The sequence below is a fragment of the Parastagonospora nodorum genome, assembly GCF_000146915.1.
Source record: "Parastagonospora nodorum SN15 chromosome Unknown scaffold_17, whole genome shotgun sequence".
Taxonomy (NCBI): Eukaryota; Fungi; Ascomycota; class Dothideomycetes; order Pleosporales; family Phaeosphaeriaceae; genus Parastagonospora; species Parastagonospora nodorum.
Window position 1 is genome coordinate 203597 of NW_001884565.1, and position 17195 is coordinate 220791.

The 17195-nt window shown below is 50.8% G+C and overlaps 11 protein-coding genes across 11 annotated transcripts; 3 read left to right on the forward strand and 8 right to left on the reverse strand.

Moving 5' to 3' along the window:
- Positions 1-1538: 1538 nt before the first annotated feature.
- On the forward strand, positions 1539-2303 carry SNOG_10467 (hypothetical protein; the record flags this gene model as incomplete). Its single annotated transcript, XM_001800685.1, has 1 exon — positions 1539-2303. The coding sequence occupies one exon, from the start codon at positions 1539-1541 to the stop codon at positions 2301-2303; it is 765 nt and encodes a 254-aa protein (XP_001800737.1).
- Positions 2304-2450: 147 nt separating this feature from the next.
- SNOG_10468 (hypothetical protein) lies at positions 2451-2780 on the reverse strand (the record flags this gene model as incomplete). Its single annotated transcript, XM_001800686.1, has 1 exon — positions 2451-2780. One exon carries the CDS (start codon positions 2778-2780, stop codon positions 2451-2453), a length of 330 nt encoding a protein of 109 aa, XP_001800738.1.
- A 682-nt stretch (positions 2781-3462) lies between these two features.
- Positions 3463-3981, reverse strand: SNOG_10469 (hypothetical protein; the record flags this gene model as incomplete). Its single annotated transcript, XM_001800687.1, has 1 exon — positions 3463-3981. One exon carries the CDS (start codon positions 3979-3981, stop codon positions 3463-3465), a length of 519 nt encoding a protein of 172 aa, XP_001800739.1.
- Positions 3982-4769: 788 nt separating this feature from the next.
- On the reverse strand, positions 4770-5063 carry SNOG_10470 (hypothetical protein; the record flags this gene model as incomplete). Its single annotated transcript, XM_001800688.1, has 2 exons — positions 4770-4901; positions 4944-5063. The coding sequence occupies 2 exons, from the start codon at positions 5061-5063 to the stop codon at positions 4770-4772; spliced, it is 252 nt and encodes an 83-aa protein (XP_001800740.1).
- An 865-nt stretch (positions 5064-5928) lies between these two features.
- Positions 5929-7750, reverse strand: SNOG_10471 (hypothetical protein). Its single transcript, XM_001800689.1, has 5 exons — positions 7690-7750; positions 7610-7624; positions 7263-7377; positions 7045-7180; positions 5929-6996 (listed from the first exon to the last, which is right to left on the reverse strand). Exons 1-5 carry the CDS (start codon positions 7711-7713, stop codon positions 6132-6134), a joined length of 1155 nt encoding a protein of 384 aa, XP_001800741.1. The 5' UTR covers positions 7714-7750; the 3' UTR covers positions 5929-6131.
- A 151-nt stretch (positions 7751-7901) lies between these two features.
- On the reverse strand, positions 7902-8037 carry SNOG_10472 (hypothetical protein; the record flags this gene model as incomplete). Its single annotated transcript, XM_001800690.1, is given in 2 exon segments — positions 7902-7984; positions 8004-8037. 2 exon segments carry the CDS (start codon positions 8035-8037, stop codon positions 7902-7904), a joined length of 117 nt encoding a protein of 38 aa, XP_001800742.1.
- Positions 8038-8156: 119 nt separating this feature from the next.
- On the reverse strand, positions 8157-9452 carry SNOG_10473 (hypothetical protein; the record flags this gene model as incomplete). The annotated part of the gene is made up of 2 exons (XM_001800691.1): positions 8157-9011; positions 9057-9452. 2 exons carry the CDS (start codon positions 9450-9452, stop codon positions 8391-8393), a joined length of 1017 nt encoding a protein of 338 aa, XP_001800743.1. The 3' UTR covers positions 8157-8390.
- A 925-nt stretch (positions 9453-10377) lies between these two features.
- Positions 10378-11312, reverse strand: SNOG_10474 (hypothetical protein; the record flags this gene model as incomplete). Its single annotated transcript, XM_001800692.1, has 4 exons — positions 10378-10490; positions 10542-10642; positions 10664-11225; positions 11297-11312. 4 exons carry the CDS (start codon positions 11310-11312, stop codon positions 10378-10380), a joined length of 792 nt encoding a protein of 263 aa, XP_001800744.1.
- Positions 11313-12131: 819 nt separating this feature from the next.
- SNOG_10475 (hypothetical protein) lies at positions 12132-12603 on the forward strand (the record flags this gene model as incomplete). Its single annotated transcript, XM_001800693.1, has 2 exons — positions 12132-12224; positions 12307-12603. 2 exons carry the CDS (start codon positions 12132-12134, stop codon positions 12601-12603), a joined length of 390 nt encoding a protein of 129 aa, XP_001800745.1.
- A 1120-nt stretch (positions 12604-13723) lies between these two features.
- On the reverse strand, positions 13724-14434 carry SNOG_10476 (hypothetical protein; the record flags this gene model as incomplete). The annotated part of the gene is made up of 1 exon (XM_001800694.1): positions 13724-14434. The coding sequence occupies one exon, from the start codon at positions 14432-14434 to the stop codon at positions 13724-13726; it is 711 nt and encodes a 236-aa protein (XP_001800746.1).
- A 282-nt stretch (positions 14435-14716) lies between these two features.
- Positions 14717-15022, forward strand: SNOG_20111 (hypothetical protein; the record flags this gene model as incomplete). The annotated part of the gene is made up of 1 exon (XM_001800695.1): positions 14717-15022. The coding sequence occupies one exon, from the start codon at positions 14717-14719 to the stop codon at positions 15020-15022; it is 306 nt and encodes a 101-aa protein (XP_001800747.1).
- Between the last annotated feature and the right edge of the window lie 2173 nt (positions 15023-17195).

Consider the following 17195-nt stretch of genomic DNA (forward strand, 5'->3'; position numbering starts at 1 on the left):
CCGTCCACGTGCTACTCTACCGGTAGGGAGAGCTGCACTATGCACATCGATCAGACACCTTTCCAAACGAATGTCTCACATCATGCGATCAGCAAGCCTAGCCATGAAGTCCGCTTTTCTGCTCGCAAAGAACAACTGCATCTGTAATATCAACCTCCAGAAAGCTTCTTATCGCCTATCGCTTGTGTGCTCCTCATACGGAATGCATGTAGAGTACACCTATTGGCTGAACTGTTCCGCTCTGCAATTGTGTGGGGGCGAATATTTCAGCCTTGTGGTATCAACAGCAACGCCACGCATACATGGCTTGCACTTGGACGCTCCAGACCAGCTGAGCCGGAAATTCTGGAATTCAATCCAATGATCCCGATGGATTTTGTGTAAGAGTCGAAGATCATTAGGAATGCAGCTGCGATCTCTACTCCGAGCAGAAGGTATACATACCGCGTGCGCTGCCAGCCCACGAAGAGGATGCCTCTGCTACCTGATTGTTCTCGCACCGAGACTAGTTCGCCTAGAAATCACCAGATAATCCAGAATGCCCATTTGTGATTCGCAGCAAACGAGGTTCTGGGACCCTATAACTGGATTCTCGCCCTTCTCATTGAGCCTATCATGTCTAGGAGCAGGTGGATCATGGTGTCCTGGAATAATTTGGACAGACGCGACACCAAAGTGAACTAGAGTTTCCAGATTTGGATCAGGCCACACAAAACTGACATTACGCGCAGGTGTTGTGGACCAAATTCGAATATGATGTTGTGTCCTGGTGGAACCTGTCAGGACAGTGGAGGGGACAGTTCCGCTTACAGCTGTCCGCCAGTGATGCTCTCTTCAGAGGCTCCTGCACCGATACTAACACCTGTTCCGACTGTGACGGAGGTGTCAGCTTTCCTTACTTCCGCTGCACCGAGCTTTGTCTCTCCGTCTCTAGCTCCAGCCCCACAGTCCGCCACAGCAAGAACCTGCCCCGGAGGTCTGTTGTGCGGCAACGACACCTTTTGTTCCATCGACAATAAGAAGTATATATCTTGCATCCAATTAGAGACGCTGTGATCAGCTAACATCGCTCAAGTTGCTGCCCACAGTTTGAGGGCCAAACGTACTGCCCAGGCGCGGGTATATGTTTCAGACCCTCAGTCGGAGATCAATGCTGTAGCGATAAAATCTGCTACTCTCCGCAGATCTGTGCACCGGGAGGGTATGTGTAACCTCTAGTAATCGATACCCCGATCTCACAAACTTGTAGCAGCTCTTGTGTCAATACCGCTCTTTCGTCTGGGCTAGCTACGGTTGCTAGAGCATCATCCACAGCAGACTCGACGTCAGAGTTGTCTTCCGTGCTAGGCCAAGCAACCTCCTCCGCAATTGCCGGAATTCTCATCGTCCCCACGATCACCGCAAGCAACAATGTAGATGCCGCCGCACTATCTGTACTACAAACAGCCGTGCCGCAAAGTGCCCAAAGTGACCGAGCCGGTGCCTGCTTCCTGAACACAGCGTTTAGCTCGTACACGACTCCTAGCTGGTACGCTGCAATGACTGCTCCAGCACAGAGCTACTTTGCTTCTGTCAACGCTCAAAACACTGCCGCATGTAAGGCTGTCAGCACGCCTGTATCGAGTGGCTTATCAGACGGCGCGAAGGCTGGTATTGGTGTTGGTATACCCGTGGCTCTCGCTGTGATTGGCGGGATTGTATACCTTCTGATCAAGGCGGGCATAATCGGGGGCGCAACTGCAGCATCTACCTCTGCCCCAGCATGGTCAGGTGTCGTTGGAGCTGGTGCAGCAGGGGGTGCTTCCGCCGCGGGCAACACTGCTCCAGCATGGTCAGGCGTCACTGGAACAGGCGGTGGAGGAAGTTCAGCGCCAGCATGGTCGGGCGTCACTGGCGGAGAGAGTTCATGGAATGGTGTAGCAGGATCCGCTCACGCTCCCCCACCAGCGCATCCTATGAGCAACATTCCCCCCGTCTTAATTGCAGGAGCCTTAAGGCGGAGCAGCAGCAGTGAGAGGGTGAACACCACTTACCATCAATCTTCACCCGTTCACTTGCCCACACCCGGCTATCAGTGCCAGCCACCACTTAGAAGTGTATCACCGCCCGAGTCTTACCAAAACCGCCAGCAACCGGTTAGACACGCGAGCGAGCTGTCAGCAGATGGGGCGAGCAGTCCCCGAACCGAGCTTTCTGCTATCAGTGCCTATTATGGACATGAAATGTATAGCGCACAGAGGCATGAGGCACCGACTAGAGATGAGGAGCATCCGCGGGAGCTTCCAGCTTACAGGCATTATTAAGCGATAGTCGCACGAGTTCATGGAGTAGCACACAAGGTTGACATTTTCTTTGGCTATCAACAACCCCTTTGGTACCCAGGCGCCACTGACGGTGTGTTCATTGGTATACATATTCACTCTCTTCACCTGCCAAACCCGCTAGTCCCTTTAGCCTGTGCCATTACTGTTGGTAGTACCTCCATTAGTGGCATTGTGCCCATTTGTCGAGGTGGTTGCGGTCGTGGTGCCAGCGTTGGCCCCTATCGTTGCCTGAGCTGCTTGATCCGATCTTCCCTGCGCAATACCACCACGAACACTTTCTTCTTGATTGTTATTGGACCTGTTTTGAATATTGTCTCTGACTCTGTGAATCAATCGCAAGGTCGTAGGGCTGAGTCCCCCGGTGCCACTTCCTGTCGTGGCTGTTCCGCTGGCACTGTCGTTGCCGTTGGACCCGGCGCCATTGCCATTGCCGTTCTGCGCATTGTTGTTGGACATGTTTTGTGGTTGCTTAACGATGATTGGGAGTTTTCGAGTCTGAATGTCTTGAGTGTTATCGTGCGTTCGAAGCTTTAGGTAACTTTGCAATATACGAGAAAGAGAGCGGACATAGCAACAAGCTTATATACAGTCTGTCTAGTCATAGCATATGGCGCATCATGTATTCATGCTCGGTGACAGCTTTGCGTTCAGGCCCAGGAGCGAAAGATGCTCACCGCAATGGTCGCTTTCGTACCCGAATGGCGTCATGCGATCGTGCAACGTTGCGATCACTGGACACAAAACACAACATAAGTCATCCTGCGGTATGAATTGCTCATCGAATTTGAATGACGCCTTACTGTGACCAGTGTGTCGCTTTGACTCTCGACAGGTTGCGTCCGCCGACAATACCATACGATGATGCGCTATCACCAATGTTATCCACGAGAATGAATGTATAGACTAGGAATTGGCTGCGATGATCGGAACGCCGAACGATATTGAAACACTTCCATGATTAGGTGGGGGTCATAGAGCTAGATCACTGAGACCAAACACCGACTAGGACACCTCAACTGATTTACAAAATTCAGTTACTATTAACAAAAGAATCTAATTATGACACTATAGGAGAATCCCACCAATTGCACCAAGCAGAAACCCAACATGCTCGCCAAATAACCAACACCCAGTCGTTCTACTTCCGAGCCTTTCCTTTACCCTTACCCTTCGCCTTCCCTTCCACCTCACCCTCCCCCTCGCCCCCTTCAAGCTCAACCCCGCCATCTGACGAATCATCCTCTTCAAGCTCCACTCCACCGTCTGACGAATTGCCTCCCCCAAGTTCAACCCCACCATCCGAAGACGCACTAACAGCGCTCCTACTCGGGCTTGCAGCTTGACTCACAAAAGCCTCACTCGCATCATCAGAATCAACCCCAGGAGCCTCTCTCCTCGGATAATCCTTTTCGCTAGCTGAGTACGAATCATCCATGCTAGAACCGAGGGAGAAAGGCGAGCTCGGAGGTGGAGAAGCTACGCAACCTGCGACTTCTTTGGTAAGCTGCAGCGTGGCCGCTTCCTGAGCCTCGCGCACCTGCAGTGCAGCCGCTTTCTGAGCCTCGAGCACCTTCGTGCTCTCATTTGCAAGGTTTTCGTAGTATGATTCTACGGCCTGTGCATGTATCATCCGGGGATGGAATTGACCTAGGGCCATGGTTACTGTTATGTAGTAATTCTTCTTGTGTTTGATTGTAGAAAAATTGTAGAAGCACGGGAGCAGGTGTTGGAGCTTGGTATTGTCGTGTGGATGAACTTAGTGGAAACATGGCGAAGCAGAGAGATTTATAGTACTTCTATAGTCATGTACAGTCAAACGCTAAGGCTCTTTGCATGTCTGGAGGTCAGAGAAATGCGCTGACATGAATCTGCCACATCATGAAGACTGCACCGTGCGGATCACAACTTCACATTCACATGTACGAGTCGTACATCCTTTTCGATGACATGGCCGTCCTTGGTGAATCACAGTAATATCACTTTAGCTAGCAAATTTGCTCCAGATATCTGCCTGAAAGACGCTTGCTATAAGGCCAGCATGCATGAGATGAGAAGAAGGGCTTCGAATTAGCCCCAAACCTTGCCAACCATTTCCATAAAGGTGACAAAAGTCACTGCTCATCGTCTGCGCCACATTTCGCCCATCTTCTCCCCTGGCCACGTCCTCACCAATCTCTCTTCCAAACCTCCCTATCACACGCAAATACTGATAATCTGCATAGCACCATCATCACAAGCAGAATGCTTTGCTTGATGTAGCGAAAACCCTCAATCCTGATCACCGATCAATTCGCAATAGGCATGCAACGAGCGCACGCAAATCCGGCATTTACAATTATCACTTATCTCAGCCAAAGTTCAACATGTTAATCTGCCGATTCATGCTCTCTTAAAAACTACGACCCTGCCTTCCGGTTCCTTCCCGCGCCATTACCCACCAAACCCTTACCGCACAGGATACCAAATCCTCTGGCGCATCTTCTCCTCCTCCTCCTCCTTCAACTCCTCCTCTGAGGAGAAAGCTACATCTTCAGGAGTGACTATGATCGTCGTATAACCCTCCCATGCCACACTCGCCTTGTGAGTCGCCGTCACACAAGGTCCCAACGTTTGACGCACTGTAGAACTCTGGCCCCGGAGATAAAAATCCATCATTGTCTCTTTGGAGACCTCTTCGGGGCCGCCTGATTTGGCGGCGTCGGCGAGTGTCAGTTCTGCGCGGGCTGATTGTGGAGACATGTGAGGGATGGTTCGATTGAATCGATTGGTGTGTGAGGAGAAAGATGCGGCTGCGTGTGGGGTTTATATGATGGTTTTGTGTGAGAGTCATAAAGCGGTGAATGTGATGGGTTCACAAGACTTTGCACGATGATGACTACCCCTGATAGAAGTATGACGGTTCTGCTATCAATATTCCCCCCAAAGTATCGCTATACACCACGCGGGCTCTCAGTCAACCCCATGTCACGAACGCGACTCGGTAATTAGCCAAGGCGGAGCGGCAAACCTTGGAATCGTCAGTTACATATTTTCTGCGCATGAGGAATAGCCGTAGGCTGGTAGATAGATACCATGAAGAAAAATACAGGAATGTGGCAATACTTTCAGGAATCACACAATATTTAGATCTTGTGACATACTCTGAATACATGTGTACTAGATGAAAATCAACGCTATTAATCAACATGAACTAAAACAGATCCCATATACATTATCGTCTGCTAATCTGATTCTGGCCTCCCATTCTTGCGCAGGAACTCCTCATAACTCCCATGCCCATGCACACTCTCCACCAACATCTTCTCGCCCTCGGCAAACTTTGCCTGATCTATAGCATCCTGGCCTGGAGTTGGAGCGAAGGTTTTGGTTTGAGAGCTGTCGATTCCCTTTGTGGTGTCGTTTGCCAATGGCTTAGGATTGCAAGTTTCTCCACGAGTTGCGTTTGAAGACATTGCCGGAGTAAGTGAGCAGTAGATCGAGTACCGGTGTATGATGTTGATAGGAAGGCCCGAGAACATAGCCAGGTGAGGCTTATATAGAGCTGTGGCGTGTTGGAGTCATGCATGGTCAAGTCATCGATCATGACTGCGAGGCAACATGACAGTATTTGCTTGGATGACTTTTACATTTACCCTAACTACAAAAGCCCAGACCTTTTGGTCCAAACACATATACACACGACGAAAAAACACGCTCTTCATCATCATCAACGCCTCCATATGCGTCCCTCAACTCCACACCAATGCCAAGCTCAACGTGCATCTACAAGCGCGCTTTCAAACCTTGATCTTGGGGGCCCGAGCGTACTCATTCTCGCATGTTAACAACGCAGCGAATGCAGTCGCCAGCCTTCATATCCGAGAAGGCCTGGTTGATCTTGTCCAGTGGCTGTCGGTGAGTAATGAACTCGTCGACCTTGAGGTCGCCATTCATGTAGTCTGCGACCAGACCGGGGAGCTGTGTGCGGCCCTTGACACCGCCGAATGCGCAACCCTTCCACACGCGACCGGTGACGAGCTGGAATGGGCGGGTGGAGATTTCCTGGCCGGCGGCGGCGACGCCGATGATGATGGACTCACCCCAGCCCTTGTGGCATGCCTCGAGAGCGGCGCGCATAACGTTGACGTTGCCCGTGCAGTCGAAGGTGTAGTCGCAGCCACCGTCGGTCATCTCGATGAGCTTGTCTTGGATGCTCTGGCTGCCGAGCTTGGTGGGGTTGACAAAGTGTGTTGCGCCGAACTTCTTGGACCACTCCTCCTTGGCGTCGTTGACGTCTACGACAATGATCTTGCCGGCCTTGTTCTTGGCTGCTCCCTGGATGACAGACAGACCGACACAGCCGGCACCGAAGACAGCGATGTTGGAGCCCTCCTCGACTCCGCCCTTGCCAGCAGTGATGACGGCGGCTCCGTAACCGGTGGTAATACCGCAGCCGAGCAGGCAGGTGCGGTCCATGGGCGCCTCCTCGGTGATGGCGACGACGGAGATGTCTGCTACGACGGTGTATTGCGAGAATGTGGATGTGCCCATGAAGTGGAGGAGGTCCTTGCCCTTGCACTTGAAGCGCGAGGTGCCGTCGGGCATGACACCCTTACCCTGGGTTGCTCGGATCTTTCCGCATAGGTTGGTCTTGCCAGACTTGCAGAACTTGCACTCCTTGCATTCTGGTGTGCTGCAGGCTGTTAGCCAAATGCATTGAGGGAGTAAAGATTAGACTTACTATAGCGCAACAACGTGGTCGCCGGGCTTTACGTTTGTGACTCCCTCGCCGACGGACTCGACGATACCAGCACCCTCGTGACCAAGGACAATGGGGAAGGCACCCTCGGGATCCTTTCCGGATAGTGTGTAGGCATCTAATGTATGTTAGTCTGCCGTTTTATGAATTGAGATAATGTCTCCGGGTGAAGTTTGGTAGACTGGAGATGCTAGACGTACCGGTATGGCAGACACCAGTGTAGTAGATCTGGATGCGGACCTCGTGGGCCCTGGGTGGTGCAACCTCGACATCCTCAATGGAGAGATCCTTGCCGGCCTCCCAGGCGACTGCGGCCTAATGCGTGTCAGTTCGAGCTTCGTTTGAATTACTTTGTGTGTCGTCATGATCATCCGCGAGTCGAATCGCGTCCGCGAGCTCCGCTACCCCTGTAATCTCGCGAAGTGCTTGCAGCTGCACATCTTTGCGGTTCCGCACGCCAAGGCGGCATTCGGTGATGAAGACTGCGGAGGGAGCTGGCAGGATGACGCGAATCCAACATGATGCGAATATTGAGGTGTGAGCGTACCTTGCAAGTGATGGTCTGGTGGTACACATGTTAGCTATAGCTCCATTATGACGTCGCATGGTGTTTAGAGCTTGACGTACCTTTCCTACTGTGTCGGCGGACATGATTGCTGCGCGGTAATATCAATGGGTATCAAAGTGTATGAAGAGAGATGATGGAGAGGTTTAAGAGGAGGAAAGAAGACTAAAGAACGATCCCAAAGGCGAGTGCGGCTCCGTCAGTATTTATTCGGACGTGTGGGGTTGGCTCGACCACGACCGTCATTGCCCCTCCAATGCCCCTCATTCGCGGATTACGCTCGGTGTATCTGCGCTTCAGGCTCGCGCTTGAGGCTCAAGTTCGCCCTCAGCTCGGACAAGGCATTATTTGGGCCGTCTGGACGCGAGTGGCTTACAATTGGCTCTTCGCTGGCGCGTTGGCCGGGGCATCTTAGCCAAATGTGGGGAGTCGGACAGTGGACGCGTTCTCTTGGCAATGACGCGGAACAAGTTGCCGCATGTGGCAGACCTGTGCGAATGTTACTAGAAGAGATAAAGGTGGGAAGAGATGCATCCCGATGATATGCGATTTCAGAGACAGTTGACTGGAATCTTCTTTTGAAGCAACTGTTGTGAGGAAACGCTTCATAAATTGAACAATGAGGTATCTCACGCGCAACTGCCGGGAGGGCTCCCGGAGCCTACTAGAATATTCCAACGCCGGCAATGCAACCAGTAACTCCATGCTTGCTTAACTTCCCCCGCACACCTTGTACAGATGCTCGAATTTCGCCGTTTGCTCGTCATATTGTCGGACTGCCGACCATCTTCTTCGGGTCTTCCTCTTCCACTTTCCTGTTCGTATCCTTCTCGAGCTCTTTCGTGCCTCGACTCTTACTCCGCAACCTGCCCCAGCTCATGCTGCGTCGATCCGGCTTGTTTTGCTTGACGTTGTGGCTCCAGCGCTTCCTCATAGGAGGTCTCGTGCCGTCCAGACCCAGCAGATTCCTCAAGTCACCGACTTCCGCATGGTCCCGCGTGTTCTTCATGCGATGCACCCAGGTACACGCGCCGTTCTCGAAGATGAACTCTCCTCCCACCTGCTTCATGTCGCCGCCCTTGGTTGCATTCTTGCCTGCACTGAGACCCTGAAATATGGATTGCACCGAGTTGATGAGCATGTTCGTATGCATGTAGGAGGGCTTTGCGCCCAGCTGGAATGTCCGTGTCATGCCAAGGAGGTCGTAGAGCTTGCGTGTTGGGTCGGCATAGATTGGGAAGGGACACTTCGTCGTCTCGGCATACATGGGAATGAGCGCGGGCTTTCCGCATCCAATTACGGTTATGGAGGTAGGTGTGGGAAGGGCGAGGAGAGCTTCGGCGTTGATCGAGGAAGAAAGCGTGCGCAGGTATTCCTGGCAGTTCTAGTCAAGTCAGCAAACACTCCACAGTCCGATCGTGACACTCACTCCACAGAAAAAGTGCCGGATGAAGATGATCAGCTGCCGTGGCGCAACATGAGGCGCATTGTACAGCTCCTTGAAAGGTCGACTTTTGCCCTCCGCATCCAGCACCAGCAGATCGCCTACTTTCTGGAGATCTTCTTGACTTGGAATGTCGTTGTTGACATCCACGTTCCCTTCAAACTCTTCTTGTTCATTTTGCAGTATTGGCGTCTGACTGGAGGGTGAGAAGGGTGGCGTGGAGAGGCCTGGCGCGTCTTGAGAAGTTGATATCTTTGGTTCAGTTTTGGAAGCTGACTCGGACGTTGGGGGTGAGAGAGGCCTTGCGACTGCTTGTGGTTGCGCAGATGTAGTGCCAGCTGGCGGTGCAGAAGCGGTCGACTTGCTATCTGAACTCTCCATGCTGACTACAGGTGTGATGTGCTTCGCAGTAGAGTTGATAGGACGGCGCGTAGATATTGCGGCGCGCAGATTCACGGAAAGCGACTGTGCCGGAGCTAGAGGATGTTGGTGGTATGCCGATCGTTTAATGGAGGCTGAGCAACGCCCTCTCGTATATGAGCTGGAATGTGAATGGTTCTGACTCTGTGCCGTAAGCAGGAATATATTGTCTGTCAGTGAAGTGGCTGTCTCTAAGAGAGGTATTTTCAGGTACGCTCGCGATATGCGCAGCAAGTTTCAGGTCACGTCCAGCGCTTGCACAGACCGACGTCACCTCTCAAACCTCGGCGTTACTTCCCGCCACGTTAGTCCGGAGCTTTGATTGGGTGTGAGTAGAGCAGGTTCCATGTTTGATGGTCCTTGATTCTTTGACATCCGTCTTTGCGACGCGCGCACCTTTGTTGCAGCATTTCGCGAGGCGGTGAGGCGTGGTTGATGCTGACGACGATGCTTCAGTTGTGTCTCAGTCAGGGTCCAGCACGGTTCTGCCGCTAACCCATCTCGTTCACGTCACACTGCAGATGAATCCTCAACACCATCATTGACATCGTGAGATTCTATGTTCTACGTCAATGTTGTGGCAATATAATTACTTTTTTTTTTTTACCGCCACCAGAACTCCAACGCCGAATGCCGTGACGCCCGATCACTCTCCGTCTACGCCTTCTGCTTGCTCTGGCCCCGCAGCATGATCGCGCGCTGCAACACCACCACATACTTCTCATAATCTGTGAAGTCTTCTCCTTGGCAGTCCTTCTTGATCTCCACCGCCCTCTTTGCCGCATCCACTGCAGACTTGAAGTCTCCCTTGATCTCGCACACAAGTGCGATGTCCAGGAAGCTAGCCTAAATTAGCATCACCAGCACACCTTGACTGGCAGCAAACTCACATATTGGCCAGTCTGACACCATGTTCTTCCTCCTGCATGTGCAGCCCAGCCATCTCGACCAGCTTGCCCACGAAATCAGGCTGCTGTGCGCCCTGCTCGAGACGTTTGCCTGTTTTTCATCAGTTTCCAACTTTCTACTCTTCCTCACACTGCATCTTACCACGCAAGAACCTCGTTTCCCTCTCCAACTCCCCCAACCTAAACCTCCTCTGCGCACTCTGATACGCCCATGTACCCTCCACCTCATCCCCCTCCTGACCCCTGCAGCTCCGGCAATCACACGCAAATCCATAGTGCTTCAACTCCCACGTCCGCAACTGTCGCTCGTGGATCATATCACAGTAAGAAATTGTGATCTCTTCACCAACCTCGATGTCTCTCATAGCATGGATGATCTCCTTGCCAATCGCCGCGTTCCAGCTGAAGGTCGCATTCGGATTGCAAGCATGGTTGAAGCGCGCGGCGTGCGGGAAGATCGCGGCGCCGTTGTCCAGCTCCATGCAGTTGATCTGGAAGATGGAGATCAGACTGGCTTCCTTGCCGACGCGTGCGTCGTGTTGTTCGCGGATGCGCTGGCGCTCGCGCGGCTCGACGCTCTCGTGGATGCGCGAGGGCCAGATCTTGGGGTCTTGGCCGTGGCCGGAGTGCAGGGTGAAGTACTGCGCTTGCTGCTCCGGGGAGAGTTTGTCGAAGGCGGCTTGGATATCGGACGCGAGGTAGCTGGCGATGGGGACGATGAGGAGCGGGCTGTCAGCGAGGATGCGGGTCCCAAGCTCGATGGGGGCTGTGGCGACGCAGCCGTAGCCTTTGTTCGGGAGGGCGCTGATGGTATAGTATGGGTTGGCTGGGTGTGTCAGTGTGCTGTTGCAGAAGTAGTGTTACGGATCCGCAACGCACGAGGAGCCGAGGGCACAGTCTTGGTAGTTGCCATGTTGTAATTCTTGTAGGAAAGATCGTGGTTGACTATTCGAGTCTACAGGTCAATTGTCAAGTCTTATATCTCAGCAAACTATGTTTTACCTTAAGCGTCTCTCACCGCAAACTCCCCTCAGCAGCCCGCAAAGACCGCAAACTAGGTGAGAGCACCGCGATATACTGCTTTACTTTCTCACATGCGAATCTGAAGACATACACTCATGCGGCCGTAATTGCCGTCCTTTCGCTGCTTGCCAACGTAGCCATCCGGTTCGACACGAAAACTTTCGTTTAAGCGACCGCCTTCCTACATTCACGTGCTTGTATCAGTAGAGATACATGGATAATACGATTATATCGGGATGATGAATAGTTTGCTACATCTCGTCGCATAGTCAAAGGTGCGACGCATACTTCAAAGCACTTCGACTGACTTCGCCTTGTACTTCGAAATATGCTCTGGACTGCTACATACGCATCAATACGTCTAGATTCGACATCAATCACCCTTCCAGGAGACATTCAGATCTATGTCGTCAACGAAGCGAGTGTGTTTGAACAATCCAATGTGTTCCACGAACTCTCGTGTTACTGTGCATTGTTACCGCAGAATTCAAAGTCGACCTTCACGCTCGCACGTTCACGAGCGAACATCTGACGTTCTGTGCCATAAAAAAATGTCGCGATGGCCATGTGTTTGCCCAATTAGACCTCAGACATAGTATACAACATCCAAATCCATACTTAAAACATAAACATAGTGCCTATTCTTGACTTATACACACTTGCCACATGTGCAGAGTATACAGCTCACTCGAAGACTTCTAAATTTATCATGCCTTTCTGGATTAACTGTCAACGTAATGCTCCGACTGGTTCGACGCATACGCCAACGCCAGGCCCAGCTCCCAAGAGGACTCAGGGTCCAGTGAGGAAGCCTAAGGTTGTTTCCAAGTCATCTTCCAAGTTACACACGCCATCGCCAAGACCTGTACCTCAACGAGGTCTAGTCCACCCCGAATTTCTACGACACAAGCAGTGCCAACCAGGGAACCAACTCAAACTGCGATGGAGCAAGATTCCGTAACGCAAAAGTTAGAGAAAACAACGCCACAATCAGCAATCGCAGAACATACAGCAAGCTCACGGGTGCTGCCGATCGACACGTCATCGACATGAACAGGCACATCCTGAAGCGCCAGGGAGACTGGACAAGGCACTTGAGACGCAGTCAAGGCTACAGACACCTGTACCAGGGCAAGATGCTGGGGCAGGATGATCAGAAGCTTTCTTTTCGATCGGGTTAAACAGGCGTAGGGCATGTCGGTGGAGAGGCTGTTTGAAGGTGGGAGGATTTGGGAGGGTGGGCCGATTCTAGAGGGGAAAAAGGACTTCAAGTGAGGTCGGGGAGAAATATAGAGGGCCGGATAGATGGGATTTGAGACTAAGTGGGGGAAATAGAGGTTTGTAAACAAACTTGAGAAATCACGTTCTTTTTGCTAGAAGGACTATATCAATGTCCAAAGTCTTGTGCTCGTAACAGTAGAACCTGAAATTGAACATTGCTTGATCGACCGCATCCATCACACAAGCTTCCTTCCATCGGATCGCCTGTCCTTCCTCTTCGCCACCTAGGCTGGTGTCCTGAATTCCTCATTTCGGCAAGGATGACCTTTGCGTCCGCACGGTGTACCGAACCTGGTTGTTTTATTCGTGGGAATGTGTCCACGACAACGTATTTTCTTCTTGAAAGACAGACCACGTGAGCAGAACTTGAACTCTGGCACAAGGCAGCCGCAGGTGTAGTACTTGTCGTGGTAGTAACACATCGTGAGCGATTGGGCGACGTTGATAGTGGTTTGAGGTTGAGGTAGTATGATTAGAGCGGGATTTTTGGACTGTATTCCGGGTATTGGTGGCGCTGTGATAGTAGGGTATATGTTGATTATTTGAGGTTGTTAATGATGCGAGCTGATGTCTTGTTGCGCTGATGGGCATATGGTACGACCAACACTCAAAAAGTGATATTGGCATGGAAGAGCTGGCTTCAATGCATGTACGTGAATTAGATTTCAAGATTCTTCACTATGGTGACGTGACAGGTGCAGCATTTCAAAAGGGAAACACTTGAACAACATGCATTATTCACGCACAGAAAGAAGTGTGAGTTGTAAACATCCTGAGTGCGGCAAAAGGAACGCTCACTTCGAGAAGCCTTCATGGTTGAGGGTCTAGAAAATACGTTGAAGAGGATGAATGGTTATCACAGGGAAAGGGGTGCCATGTCATTATATTATGGGCATGTTCATATTATTTTGGCTACATCAACCTCCATTCAGCAGTGCCAACAAGCTCTAGCATCCTCTTTATCCTAGACAGATGAGGCTTTTGGCTGCATGTGACGATAACCTTGATTAAACCTTCGCATCAAGTGTCTACGATGGCCGAGGACTTCCGTAATTCCGCCCATTCTTCAAGCATCGCATCTGCTTCGTTGAAATCTTCAGTCGACCTCATCTCATCCATGGCGAATCGTAGAAGCCGCCGGGCTAGTCTATATGCAGAGGGATACGCGTAACCAGCGAATTCCGGTCCCGCGGCTTGTTCAAAAGTCCGCTTCAAAACCCTTCCTTCTTCGTTGGGCGGTTCGTCATTAGCTGTCCGTTCGTCCTCGTCCTCATCGTCTGCCCAGGCCCAAATCCAAAGCGGTGGCTTGCACGACATAAAGCTCGGGGCCAGGGCAGCACTGTCCCAGTCCAAGATGCCACTGATGATCGGCTGTGGAGCATCCTTAGTGATGTCGATGAGAATGTTTCGAGGTTCAAAGTCCAGGTGGCACACAGATATGTCGTTGTTTGCAAACCATCCTTCCGCATGAAGCTCAATTGCCATGGCGGAAAAGCGGTTCATGTATCCCGCCTCGAAATTGTTGCCCATGTCCTCGAACCCTTCTTTACGTTCCTCGAATATCTCAGTAAGCAAATCCTTCGTGGCAAGGTTGTGCTTCACTTGGCCTCTGGTTGGCAGCTCAGATTGGAAGAGTGGTTCTACACAGATTTGATCCCCATCGTCCTTAGAGCTACTAACAGTGTGAGGTAGTATGAGCTTCCCAGCTACTGGGCACTTTCTAGACAACATGGCGTGGAACACTCGACCCAACTCTTCTGCTACACGACATTTCTGGTCGTGATCCAATCTATGGAATGTATGTAGAAGATCAGTTCCGGATAATCGATTCTGCAGCATGTAAGGGCTGCCCAGCTTGTTGTTTGGGGTTTCGTCGAACGCCACTACATCAGGAACCGGGATGCTCCTAAGCTTCTGTACGTAGCGTAACGCAGCGACATCTCGATCCAGCTGTGCTGCATCGAAACGCGGAATCCGTAAGATATAGTCGAGGCAACGAGGCTGACACGTGTCATGGCGCATTTTGGTGGATCTATCTGCGATGAAGGTCCAGAGTCGTTTGAAGCTGCAGGCGAGCATGCTCTTCTGCTGCCTGGGGATAGTCCTTGTGATACTGATGACGCGATTGAAGCCACCCCCGGACATTCTGGTGACTTCAATGTCGCTTGCCTTCGCCCCGTCCCAGAGTGTAAGAACGAACTCTGCAACCCGATGGCGAAACGTATCAAATGCTTCATGATCGTATACCAGTGTGGAGGAGTCCGACACTGTATCAGGTTGATCAAACTCATCATCGTCCTCTGGCTTAACTTCGTTTAGAGTCGCGATCGATTCGTGGGGGACATGGGGCGCTTGATCCGATGTTACACCGGGTTGAGGTTGTTTGAGCTCGTTTTCATCCTCGAGATTGACATCGTGTTGGGATGGTACTGAGTTGGTAGAGACATCGAACGCTTGATCTGCGGGCGCCATGGCTTACTGGAAAATGGTTGAGGTTGTCCAATAATGGTGGGGGAGAAGAGTGGGTGGGAAAGAGGCGTAAACAATATGTAATAGCCAATGACACTAGGACAGATTGAGTGATTAGCGCCTTCCCAGCACGATCAATCACTCAAGTGCTGCCTTCCGAGGTTTGGTCGGGGTCACATGAGCCATTGTTCACCAAAATCATTGTATATCAACCGTGATAATTATCGCAATACTGAGTGAATGCACCTTTGCGCGCTTTGTCTCCTAGCGGTAGCAACTATACTTTTGACATCGACAGCGTATGAGGCGCTCCCTTTTGTATCAAGAGAAAGGCAAATACTGTGTTTCACCCGCATATGTGTTACTGGCTCAAGATATCGGTTGCTCAATCCCGTCACTTCAGCAAATAATATTGGAATTACGTTCAGAGAACCTTTGAAGGCAGCACAGTTGGGAACAACCAATTCACGCCTTCACTTCCGGCTACCACGTTTACTAACCTATCGTGGTAGGAGTTAGACCCAAATGGATGACTGTAAGGTCTGAAGATGTGAATACTCAATTCACGCCTTCCAAGACCCAATTGATCCGTTCTTGCCAATTGTGGAAGGCTGCGGTGAACCCCCAACAGCTCCCCAGGTAATATAAACCAGTAAGTTTCTAGCATCGTTCTTGCACCCACGCTCATACAGGCTCTTCTCGACAGTTGATATTTCGTACTTCTCGACCCTAAATCAACTTCAAGCCAAGCCAACTTCGAGATGCCAAGGGTAGGAGGAACAACAACTCACCATTGTCCAATGCGCAGGCATGGTAATTGTCGGTATAATCCCAAAAAGCGCATTTGTACCGCCCATCAAATTATATGCCCTGAGCATCCCAAGATCTTTCACTTGAAGACTGAAGAGTGTCCTACTTGTAAGGTAAGTTTGCGGTCCCATCCAGCAGACTGGTAACAACAATAACTGACTCCAAAAGGGTAAAAATGAAACTAAGTGATTATCGTGCGCCGGGACGAGTCAAGCTCCAAAGTAAGCTGTGTGAAGGGCATCGAAGATGTGTCCACCGCAACTCTTTCCGCGTCTCACTGCCTTTGCTTTTCGCCTTGTAAATCCACCAACATTCACCATATAGATTGTCTGAAGAGGCAAGATCTTGACAACCGTCAATAAACTTCTAATATGTACCATGAATGTATCTCTAGTTCATTGAAAATGATATATTGAACAAAGTTTTGACATAGACCTTGATCATTGAAAAGAATACATTAGAGGTCGTCAAAAGTACAACTGTAGCAACCGGTGCTCTTCGGTTTCTTGCCATAACGCCCAAGCCATCCTTGCTATTGTCCCTTTATTTATCTCAGGGTTTGCTCGAGGCACTTTGTTCCCGCTTCCAGACTGCGTTACCCTTGTGATAACTGCATGGTCCCGCTACCTCTTCTGCGAGTTTCTCATCTGCTTCTACAGGGAGGCCAGGACACACTTTGTCAGGACCTTCAAGCTTTGCTGTAAGGCACCTTCTGATTAAGGCGCCTGTGCAATGGCACTGTGTCCATGTCACTGGAATATGCATACACATGATGGCCTTCCAGTTGGGAGATCTTTTGAGAGTTGGGGAACGCTTCGAGCTAAGTCTTTGTCAGTCACTGAAACCTGAAATTTCAACAACGTACTGAATCGTTATGATTTATGTGCTTGCGTGCTGGGTTCTGGGTGAATTGTTCAATGTTGTTGTGGGCAAAGGAAGAACTCTAACCTGCTGCAATTTATAGGTGATAAATGTCACATTCTATGACACTAACAATTCCTCGAACTCATGAGTGGTGAGTAACAATACAGTCGAAGGGTTCGCTGTGCTATGATTCAACAGCTGACGGTGCATAGATATCATTGTGGCAAGAATGTCAGTGTTGATTGGCGGCACCAATACTGTGAGTATTATTTCCAACACATGGTTCTTACGTCGATGACTGGATTGATGTCGCGCTGAGTGAAACCTGTCCATGACTGTGTCTACTTAC